General features: G+C 36.3%; 1 protein-coding gene across 1 annotated transcript in view; it reads left to right on the top strand.

The window, feature by feature from the left end:
• The window catches only part of zbtb11 (zinc finger and BTB domain containing 11), a 30503-nt gene extending 22635 nt beyond the window's left edge, over positions 1-7868 (top strand). Inside the window, exons 7-10 of the mRNA XM_062038614.1 lie at positions 1-53; positions 122-280; positions 347-522; positions 7232-7868. The exon at positions 1-53 is cut by the window's left edge and continues 65 nt beyond it. Of these exons, the coding sequence (XP_061894598.1) occupies positions 1-53; positions 122-280; positions 347-522; positions 7232-7740 (897 nt within the window). The 3' untranslated portion in view covers positions 7741-7868. The remainder of the gene's footprint in view (positions 54-121; positions 281-346; positions 523-7231) is intronic.
• The last annotated feature ends 4632 nt before the right edge of the window (positions 7869-12500 follow it).

The following is a 12500-nucleotide window of genomic DNA, read 5'->3' as shown; positions in this document are numbered from 1 at the left end:
CACCTAAAGAAGCACAAACCTAAACCGGACGTGCGGGCGTTCGCTTGTTCCCGGTGAGTTTGGCGTCCCTCCTGGCCCCGCCTCCTTGCCAATAACGCCCCTGACGGACTGTTTTTGGCAGCTGCGACAAGCGCTTCTTCGAGGCCAAAGACCTGCAGCAGCACATGAACAAGCACTTGGTCCTCAAGCCCTTCCAGTGCGAGGTGTGTGGGAAGTGCTACAGCTGGAAGAAGGACTGGTACTCGCACGTCAAGTCGCACAGCGTGGTGGAGCCGTACAAGTGAGTGGCGTAACGCCGCCGCCCGCATCGAACACGCGCCAAAACGTCACGCCCTCTTCTCTTCAGGTGTAACGTGTGCGGGAAGGAGTTCCTGGAGAAAGCGCTCTTCAGGAGGCACGTGAAAAAGGCCACGCATGGCAAGAAAGGCCGCGTCAAACAGAACCTGGAGCGCCACTGCGAGCATTGTGGCAGGAAGTTTGTCCAGCTCAGGGAGTACCGGCGTCACATGAACACTCATCAAGGTAACTTCCTGTCTTCACTTCTACTATACTATGTTATACTTCTAGTTTGTTTCGTGTCTCTACGATATTCGTACTGGGAGCTAGATACTTTTGTGTAGTGTACCTACCTTCTCTGCGTTCTGTGCTCACGCTGGTGCTTTCTGCTTTTAAGCAGCCATCTTAAAACAACAGCAGCGGAGCAGCTTTAGTGCTGCGGGTCTTTGAAGGCTCGTAACATCAAAACGGTAGCACGTATCAAAACGCCGTCCACAACTTTTAATCAGAAGGGTTCAATCTCTCTCCTGTAGCAGTTTGAAGCCGAAACGACAAACGCACTCGGAGGAGATAATGTTTGATGTTTGGTGACCGGTTTTAACAACAATTTTGTTTTTGAAGGAGGGATAGCAAACTTCCTGTTGATTTTTGCTGAAGGATGTCAATCTGAGAAATGTAGGTCTAGGTGAGACCTACATAGAGGTATTTGTTTCATGTCTCTAAGACGTTCCTACCGGAAGTTACAAGCAGTTTTGTCTGAGTTTTCCTCTAAAAAGCAGTTTTGTCTCTGTTTTATTCAAAAATTGCGTGCAATTTTTGAGTTTTGGGGTTCGGTTTTTTTATTAGATCGCAATTTCCACCAGTCCCGATGTGTGTGAGAATTTTGGTGAGTTTTGAAGTATTTTAAGGGGGTCAAATTAGAGGTCAAAGAGGCAAAAATGATTTTAGTACATTTTTGTCTTAAATGGGAAATTGCCAACTTCCTGTTGGTTTTTGCCCGAGGATGTGTCATTATGAATTGTAGGTCTAAGTGAGACCTACATACAGGTTTTTGTTTCATGTCTCTACGACCTTCCTAGTGGGAGTTACAGGCAGTTTGTTTTTGTTTTTTCCTAGGGGGCGCTAGAGCGCAATTTTGACTTTTGGGGTTTGGTTTTTTTGATTTTTTTGGTCCTGATGTGTGTGTCAAATTTGGTGAGTTTTGAAGCATGTTAAGTGGGTCAAATTAGCGTTTTTTTGTGGCGGCGGAATAATAATAATAAACATTACAAATTCAATAGGTTCCTTTGTAACCTGTATAAAGGACTCCCACAGGGAGTCCTTTATACAGGTTACAGGCGGACCCTAAATATACATTTAGGCCTCCACTCAGGCTTGATCCCGGGGACCCCAAAGGGTTTTGGTCAAAAAAATATAAAAAATGTGTCATTATTCAGTATTATTATTTTTATTATTATTCAAGTTTTAAATCTCTAGATCAACATCTGTCAATATAACGGTTTTAAAGATTTAAGTTGTATGCTCTTGTTGTCAAAGAAAACCCTGTTTTTTTATGGAAAAAATACCAAATATGCTATATTTTCACACAATAAAATTTTTAAGTGGAATATTTCAGATTATATAATAATTAGGGATGTCCGATAATGGCTTTTTGCCGATATCCGATATGCCGATATTGTCCAACTCTTTAATTACCGATACCGATATCAACCGATACCGATATCAACCGATATATACAGTCGTGGAATTAACACATTATTATGCCTAATTTGGACAACCAGGTATGGTGAAGATAAGGTACTTTTTAAAAAAATGAATAAAATAAAATAAGATAAATAAATTAAAAACATTTTCTTGAATAAAAAAGAAAGTAAAACAATATAAAACAGTTACATAGAAACTAGTAATTAATGAAAATTAGTAAAATGAAGTGTTAAAGGTTAGTACTATTAGTGGACCAGCAGCACCGCACAATCATGTGTGCTTACGGACTGTATCCCTTGCAGACTGTATTGATATATATTAATATATAATGTAGGAAGCAGAATATTAATAACAGAAAGAAACAACCCTTTTGTGTGAATGAGTGTAAATGGGGGAGGGAGGTTTTTTGGGTTGGTGCACTAATTGTAAGTGTATCTTGTGTTTTTTATGTGGATTTAATTTAAAAAAATAAATAAATAAAAAAAACCGATACCCGACATCTCTAGTTATTAGTAATTATAACAGATTTGTTTTAAATGTATTTACACATTTTTGAGCCTTTTTAAAGAAAATCATACAGCAAATTACTCGATGACGTCATGGTGACCACGCCCATAGCCACGCCCCCTCCGCCACAGGTATCTTGGCAGTTTAGGGTAAACCCTTGGCCAAAAATAGCTATTTTAATACAAAGGTTAAATCGTAATAATACATGTTGATCATCCTCAACGCAATGTAGCATTTTTCCTAGCGGCTAACATCCCTCCACAGTGCTAAGTCGGCAATCCTCACCTCCATTTCTTACAAGTATACTTGTCACTGGAGGACGTGATTCAACACACAAGCTAGAGCTTTGAGAAAGAAAGGTGTGTGGATCGATACAAATATCTACACTAACGATACCAAGTATAGAATCAGTATATAGACGATACTAAGTAGCGATTTATTACAATTTTGAATCATTTTCAAGAATGGATTTAAAAAATATGTCAGCAGGGAAATTAGTAAGACGTTTTATTTTAATTCTTGTACCAAATAGTGTATTGCCAGAATCAGTTTGCATTGAAAATCGCGTTCAATCAAGAATCGATTCTGAATCAATCGGAATCACATTGAATCGAGGTCAAAGGTCAAAGATATTTATTGTCATTTTCACTTACCCAGTTTGTTTCTCAATCAGTGAGTACGGTGTAAATAAAAACATTCATCAAATAATATACATCACATAAAATGAAATAATAAAAGATAAGAAAATAGACAAAGATAAGAAAATAATATGAAAAAGAACTAATGAGTGAAAGTACTTTTAAAGAGAGAAGTACTGTTCACTCATTAAAGTACTTGTAATGAATGGAAATTAATTTATAAGTGAGAAGTACTTTTAATAAGTACAAATCATTTTAATGAGTGAAATTTACTTTGACTGAAAACAACTTCTAATGAGTAAAAATACTTTTGAGTAAAAAGTAGTTTTAATGAGTAAAAAATGCTTTTGTACGAAAAGTATGAGTGGAAAGTACTTTTCAAGTATAACATAATGTAATGGGTAAAAACTACTTTTAATGAGTAAAAATTACTTTGAGTGAAGTGCTTTTAATGAACAAAAATACTTTTAATAAGTGTAAAGTCTTTTTAATGAGCATATTTAATGAATACAAATTATTTTAATGAACAAGAAGTACTTTATTTAAGTAAAAAATACTTCTTAGTAAAAATGACCTTTTGTGCGAAAAGTACTATGAGTGGAAAATGACTATTCCTATGGAGGAACAATTTTTTAACGGGTAAAAACCGCTTCCGAGTAAAAAGTCTTTTTTAAAGTGACAATTATTTTTAAATGAACAACATTTTTTAAATGATTTTAAAGAATAAAACAACTTGAGTAAAAACACTTAATGAGTATAAAGTACTTCAATGAGTTAAAGTACTAATTAATAAAAAAATAATTTGAATAAAAAGTAGTTAATCATTGTGAAAATGGAGAAGCATTTTTATAAAACATCAGAGTAAACAAATAAATATCAATAAAATGAGATTTAAAAAATAGCCCATTTTCAAAGAAAACATGCTCCAGTGAGGCGAGATGACCTATTGTGCTGTAGGCGGCTTAGGGTGAGCAAATTAAGCCCTCTTTTTCTCCTTAAGCGGCCTTGTTGTGAGTCTAAACCAGGGGTCACCAACGCGGTGCCCGCGGGCACCAGGTAGCCCGTAAGGACCAGATGAGTAGCCCGATGGCCTGTTCTAAAAATAGCTCAAATAGCAGCACTTACCAGTGAGCTGCCTCTATTTTTGAAATTTTATTTATTTACTAGCAAGCTGGTCTCGCTTTGCTCGACATTTTTAATTCTAAGAAAGACAAAACTCAAATAAAATTTGAAAATCCAAGAAAATATTTTAAAGACTTGGTCTTCACTTGTTTAGATAAATTCATTAATTTTTTTACTTTGCTTCTTATAACTTTCAGAAAGACAATTTTAGAGAAAAAATATAACCTTAAAAATGATTTTAGGATTTTTAAACACATATACCTTTTTACCTTTTAAATTCCTTCCTCTTCTTTCCTGACAATTTAAATCAATGTTCAAGTAAATTTATTTTTTTTATTGTAAAGAATAATAAATAAATTTTAATTGAATTCTTCATTTTAGCTTCTGTTTTTTCGACGAAGAATATTTGTGAAATATTTCTTCAAACTTATTATGATTAAAATTCAAAAAAATTATTCCGGCAAATCTAGAAAATCTGTAGAATCAAATTTAAATCTTATTTCAAAGTCTTTTGAATTTCTTTTAAAATGTTTGGGCTGCAGCTAACGATTATTTTTCTATCGATTAATCTATAGATTATTTTTTCGATTAATCGGTTAATCTATAGATTTTTTTTCTTCGATTAATCTATAGATTATTTTTTCCTTTTGCCGATTATTTTTTTATTCAAAATGAAGATGAAAAAATAAATGTAGGCCCGTTTTTTCAAAAGGCATGGCTTTTATTTACAAAAAAAAGAAGTATGGCCACTCAGTCAACATTGACAACAACATGACTAAATATTCTGTAACAATGTAAACATTTAAAACTTTTAACATTTAACAAAATTAAAAGTAGCTTATTTGCTTTTTAATGTGCAAATATAAAAGTCAACATCCAGTGCAAATCTTAATATTCTGCAATAGTATAAGCATTTCAAAAGTAAAAGTATTGCTTATTTTGCTTTAAAATGTGCAAAAATAAAGATAAACATCCAATACAAAAAAGTGCAAAACGAAATATTCTGTAACAACAGTGTAAACATTTCAACAAAAGGGAAAGTATTGCTTATTTGCTAAAATGTGCAAAAATAAAGATAAACATCCAATACAAAAAAGTGCCAATCTAAATATTCTGGAGCACTGTAAACATTAAGTATTGCTTTTAAAATGTGCAAAATAAACATCCAGTCCAACACAGTACACAATAACCAATTCTACTCATTCCAGTGAGTGTCTAACAGTTGTAATGAAGAAAGGTTAGCATGTCTACATGCTTTGGTTCTTTTCTTGTTTATAATATTCCCAGCAGCTGAAAATAGGCGCTCAGAAGGGGTCGATGTGGCTGGAACTGAGAGCTAATTAGCCTTCACCTCAAGCCAGGATTGCGAGCGAGCTGAGCTGCAGTTTAAGTTTCTAGAAGGTCAACGGGCTCATAGTGATGTTACTAGTAGTTGACTGGGAGGTGTTTATTATCATTTGGGGAGAGTCCGCTGCCTGATGCTCACCTGCTAAACACCTATCTGCTCCACGCTGAAGCGCCGACTACATGCGCTCTGAATACGCACTGCTGATTGGCTGATAATGCTGCGTGTGTACCAATCAGATGGTTGTGTGGGTGGGACAATGCTGCGTGTGTACCAATCAGATGGTTGTGGGAGTGGGACAATGCTGCGTGTGTACCAATCAGATGGTTGTGTGGGTGGGACAATGCTGCGTGCTGAGACAGAGGCAGAAGGAGCAAAGCAGCTTGTTAAGACTTTAGCTTTAGCTTAGAAACTCGTTCGGTACACCCCCGTACCGAACCGAAAGCCCCGAACCGAAACGGTTCAATACAAAACACGTACCGTTACACCCCTAGCAGATACAAATGACACATTCATGTTTTTGTGTAATGATGACAACGTATGCTCGCGCGGACGATTGACTAGTTGATGGTTTTCTTTTCAAATGTTCGTTCATAGCCGTTGTGCTGCTATGATAGGCCATTTCCGCTCGACACAGTGTGCATACAACAACATTATTAGGCCGTTTATTGAAATACTCCCACACTTTTGACCACTTTTGGCATGCTTTTCCCCCCTCGCTCGCACCGCTCGCATCGTCTTCTTTGATCGTGTGCTTTGCGCTTCGCCATGACGGTAGTGTGACGTCATTATGCGACGCGTCGACGCACAAAAACGGCGTCGACGTATTTACGTAACCGATGACGTCGACTACGTCGACGCGTCGTTTCAGCCTTATTCTGGAAAATCTAGAAGAAATAATGATTTGTCTTTGTTAGAAATATAGCTTGGTCCAATTTGTTATATATTCTAACAAAGTGCAGATTGGATTTTAACCTATTTAAAACATGTCATCAAAATTCTAAAATTAATCTTAATCAGGAAAAATTAGTAATGATGATCCATAAATTATTTTTAAATTTTTAAAAAAAGATTCGAATTAGCTAGTTTTTCTCTTCTTTTTTTCGGTTGAATTTTGAATTTTAAAGAGTCGAAATTGAAGATAAACTATGTTTCAAAATTTAATTGTCATTTTTTTTCGTGTTTTCTCCTCTTTTAAACCGTTCAATTAAGTGTAATTATCATTAATTATTAATAATAACATAGAGTTAAAGGTAAATTGAGCAAATTGGCTATTTCTGGCAATTTATTTACGTGTGTATCAAACTGGTAGCCCTTCGCATTAATCAGTACCCAAGAAGTAGCTCTTGCTTTCAAAAAGGTTGGTGACCCCTGGTCTAAACAAACATGGCGGGAAAACAGTTGTCACACTTTAACACATCGACCACCTGAAATGCCAGCCTGGCTACGACGGTGTTTTGAAAACATAAAAAGCTGCCTTGAAGAAAAGTGTGCATAAAGTACAGTTAAAAATAATGAAAATAAATAAGTTTGGTCCTATAAATGTGTAATTATGAAATGTTATTTTAATATTTGGTCCATCCAGATTTTTGTCAATTCAACATTTCAGTTTTGGGATCAAATGTGAACCCCTTTCCAGGAATAAAGCCCTTCGAGTGCGTGACGTGCGGCGTGGCGTGGGCCGACGCCCGCTCCCTCAAGCGCCACGTGCGCACGCACACGGGCGAGCGTCCGTACGTGTGCCCCGTCTGCCAGGAGGGCCACATCGACGCCCGCACGCTGCGCCGCCACATGACCAAGCACCACGTGGACAGCCTGCCGGGCAAGATCATGCTGGAGAAGGACACGCTGCAGTTCCACAACCAGGGCACGCAGGTGGAGCACGCCGTCAGCATCCTGCCCGCCGACCTGCCGCCCGAGCTGCGCCTCGCCCAGCCGCCGCCCTCCGAGGAGATAGAGACGGTGCTCATCACCGAGGAGACGGTGGAGGCCATGGACGCCGTGGAGGCGGTGCAGGTGGCCGACGGCGCGGTGCTGTCGGATCAGGGCATCATGCAGGTGGTCAACTACGTCCTGGCGCAGCACGCCATCACCGGCGTCAAGGTGGAGGAGGCGCCCGAGGCCGTCCAGACAATGGAAGTGGAGTGAACCTTTTCTTACCGTGTACATATTCTTATTGTTATTAATATCCATATGCAAATCATGTCGGCCCACAAGAACACTCAGGTGAAACCTTTCTAGAAACGAGCTCATTAAATCGACACTGACGCATCTTCTCCTTTGTTCACTCTTTGATCACGGCAGGCTCGCCGCCGCAAGGGCGCCAGCGTTGGAAGCGCACACAGCGGACACTTCATTAGGTACACCCGCCCGAGAGACAAAGGTACTGCAGCCCGCTGACGTGTGTCAGTAAGGTCACGATTAGGGATGTAACGATAAAACCCCAAAGAAACGACTAATATATTTAGTAGCTCTTTTAAATCAAAATGATGCAAAATAACCGATTGATAACTGCACTTTGATAAACTAGCGAAAACAAGAGACATGAACGTCTTTCCCCATTAAGAACCCAGATACCCCAATCTAAACGTATATAAACACATTACTGTCTGAACAACTAAGGTGTATTATTACCCTTTTAAAATCATAATGATGAAAAAATTGATAAACTCACGCGCTGACTGGCGCTAGCTTAAATGCTAACATGAAAGCAAGAACCATTAACGTCTTGCCCCATTAAGAACCCAAATACCCCAATCTAAACGTATATAAACACATTAGTGTCTGAACAACTAAGGTGTATTATTACCCTTTTAAAATAATAATGATGAAAAAATTGATAAACTCACGCGCTGACTGGCGCTAGCTTAAATGCTAACATGAAAACAAGAGACATTAATGTCTTGCCCCATTAAGAACCCAAATACCCCAATCTAAACGTATATAAACACATTTCTGTCTGAACAACTAAGGTGTATTATTACCTTTTTAAATCAAAATGATGAAAAAATTGATAAACTCACGCACTGACTGGCGCTAGCTTAAATGCTAACATGAAAACAAGAGACATTAAAGTCTTGCCCCATTAAGAACCCAAATACCCCAATCTAAACGTATATAAACACATTACTGTCTGAACAACTAAGGTGTATTATTACCTTTTTAAATTAAAATGATGATAAAATTGATAAACTCGCGCACTGACTGCCGCTAGCTTAAATGCTAACATGAAAACAAGAGACATTAAAGTCTTGCCCCATTAAGAACCCAAATACCCCAATCTAAACGCATATAAACACATTACTGTCTGAACAACTAAGGTGTATTATTAACTTTTTAAATTAAAATGATGAAAAAATTGATAAACTCACGCACTGACTGGCGCTAGCTTAAATGCTAACATGAAAACAAGAGTCATTAACATCTTGCCCCATTAAGAACCAAAATACCCCAATCTAAACGTATAAACACATTAGTGTCTGAACAACTAAGGTGTATTATTACCTTTTTAAATCAAAATGATGAAAAAATTGATAAACTCGCTCACTGACTGCCGCTAGCTTAAATGCTAACATGAAAACAAGAGTCATTAACGTCTTGCCCCATTAAGAACCCAAATACCCCAATCTAAACGTATATAAACACATTACTGTCTGAACAACTAAGGTGTATTATTAACTTTTTAAATTAAAATGATGAAAAAATTGATAAACTCACGCACTGACTGGCGCTAGCTTAAATGCTAACATGAAAACAAGAGACATTAACGTCTTGCCCCATTAAAAACCAAAATACCCCAATCTAAACGTATAAACACATTACTGTCTGAACAATTAAGGTGTATTATTACCTTTTTGAATTAAAATGATGAAAAAATTGATAAACTCACGCACTGACTGGTGTTAGCTTAAATGCTAACATGAAAGCAAGAGACATTAACGTCTTGCCCCATTAAGAACCCAAATACCCCAATCTAAACGTATATAAACACATTACTGTCTGAACAACTAAGGTGTATTATTACCTTTTTAAATCAAAATGATGAAAAAATTGATAAACTCGCTCACTGACTGCCGCTAGCTTAAATGCTAACATGAAAACAAGAGTCATTAACGTCTTGCCCCATTAAGAACCCAAATACCCCAATCTAAACGTATAAACACATTACTGTCTGAACAATTAAGGTGTATTATTACCTTTTTGAATTAAAATGATGAAAAAATTGATAAACTCACGCGCTGACTGCCGCTAGCTTAAATGCTAACATGAAAACAAGAGAAATTAACGTCTTGCCCCATTAAGAACCCAAATACCCCAATCTAAACGTATATAAACACATTACTGTCTGAACAACTAAGGTGTATTATTACCCTTTTAAAATCATAATGATGAAAAAATTTATAAACTCACGCGCTGACTGGCACTAGCTTAAATGCTAACATGAAAACAAGATAAATTAACATCTTGCCCCATTAAGAACCAAAATACCCCAATCTAAACGTATATAAACACATTACTGTCTGAACAACTAAGGTGTATTATTACCTTTTTAAATCAAAATGATGAAAAAATTGATAAACTCACGCACTGACTGCCGCTAGCTTAAAAGCTAACATGAAAACAAGAGACATTAACGTCTTGCCCCATTAAGAACCCAGATACCCCAATCTAAACGTATATAAACACATTACTGTCTGAACAACTAAGGTGTATTATTACCCTTTTAAAATCATAATGATGAAAAAATTGATAAACTCACGCACTGACTGGCGCTAGCTTAAATGCTAACATGAAAACAAGAGACATTAACGTCTTGCCCCATTAAGAACCCAGATACCCCAATCTAAACGTATATAAACACATTAGTGTCTAAACAACTAAGGTGTATTATTACCCTTTTAAAATAATAATGATGAAAAAATTGATAAACTCACGCACTGACTGGTGTTAGCTTAAATGCTAACATGAAAGCAAGAGACATTAACGTCTTGCCCCATTAAGAACCCAAATACCCCAATCTAAACGTATATAAACACATTAGTGTCTGAACAACTAAGGTGTATTATTAACTTTTTAAATTAAAATTATGAAAAATTTGATAAACTCACGCACTGACTGGCGCTAGCTTAAATGCTAACATGAAAACAAGAGACATTAACGTCTTGGCCCCATTAAGAACCCAAATACCCCAATCTAAACGTATATAAACACATTACTGTCTGAACAACTAAGGTGTATTATTACCCTTTTAAAATCATAATGATGAAAAAATGTATAAACTCACGCGCTGACTGGCGCTAGCTTAAATGCTAACATGAAAACAAGAGAAATTAACATCTTGCCCCATTAAGAACCAAAATACCCCAATCTAAACGTATATAAACACATTACTGTCTGAACAACTAAGGTGTATTATTACCCTTTTAAAATCAAAATGATGAAAAAATTGATAAACTCGCGCGCTGACTGCCGCTAGCTTAAATGCTAACATGAAAACAAGAGAAATTAACGTCTTGCCCCATTAAGAACCCAAATACCCCAATCTAAACGTATATAAACACATTACTGTCTGAACAACTAAGGTGTATTATTACCCTTTTAAAATCATAATGATGAAAAAATGTATAAACTCACGCGCTGACAGGCGCTAGCTTAAATGCTAACATGAAAACAAGAGAAATTAACATCTTGCCCTATTAAGAACCCAGATACCCCAATCTAAATGTATATAAACACATTAGTGTCTGAACAACTAAGGTGTATTATTACCTTTTTAAATCAAAATGATGAAAAAATTGATAAACTCACGCACTGACTGCCGCTAGCTTAAAAGCTAACATGAAAACAAGAGACATTAACGTCTTGCCCCATTAAGAACCCAGATACCCCAATCTAAACGTATATAAACACATTACTGTCTGAACAACTAAGGTGTATTATTAACTTTTTAAATTAAAATGATGAAAAAATTGATAACTGCTCTTTGATAAACTCACGCACTAACTGGTGTTAGCTTCAATGCTAACATGAAAACAAGAGACAATAACGTCTTGCCCCATTAAGAACCCACATACCCCAATCTAAACTTATATAAACACATTACTGTCTGAACAACTAAGATATATTGTTACCGATTTTAATCAAAATGATGGAAAAATTGATAACTGTACATTGATAAACTCACGCACTTACTGGCGCTAGCTCAAACGCTAACATGAAAATAACGCCCTTCCCCATTAAAAACAAAATACCCCAATCTAAACGTATATAAACACAATTCTGTCTGTTATCAATATTCTGCTTCCTACATTATATATCAATATATATCAATACAGTCTGCAAGGGATACAGTCCGTAAGCACACATGATTGTGCGTGCTGCTGGTCCACTAATAGTACTAACCTTTAACAGTTAATTTTACTCATTTTCATTCATTACTAGTTTCTATGTAACTGTTTTTATATTGTTTTACTTTCTTTTTTATTCAAGAAAATGTTTTTAATTTAGTTATCTTATTTTATTATTTTTTTTAAAAAGTACCTTATCTTCACCATACCTGGTTGTCCAAATTAGGCATAATAATGTGTTAATATCACGACTGCATATCCCTAACTAAAGCATTATCAGTGAAGCATAAGAAACACAAAACATGCAAAATGTAGGCTTTTCTAACTTTATTTTGGTTATTAAAAAAACTTGGTTAAAAGATTTCGGTACTTTGAGAACATTCAACAATACCACGATAATAACTGATATGAAATGTTTATATCGTTACATCCCTAGTCAGAATATTAGGTTCCGATGTCAGCACCATGTTGATGAACTCTATTATTACAGTATTGTTATTATTATTACAGTAGCAGTATTTATCGGGACAGTTGTTGGTGCGGGTGTACCAAATGTTGTGT

This window comes from Entelurus aequoreus, linkage group LG27 (genome assembly GCF_033978785.1).
Source record: "Entelurus aequoreus isolate RoL-2023_Sb linkage group LG27, RoL_Eaeq_v1.1, whole genome shotgun sequence".
NCBI lineage: Eukaryota > Metazoa > Chordata > Actinopteri > Syngnathiformes > Syngnathidae > Entelurus > Entelurus aequoreus.
The sequence above is the reverse complement of the archived record's forward strand: the minus strand, read 5'-3'. Positions and strand labels throughout refer to the sequence as shown.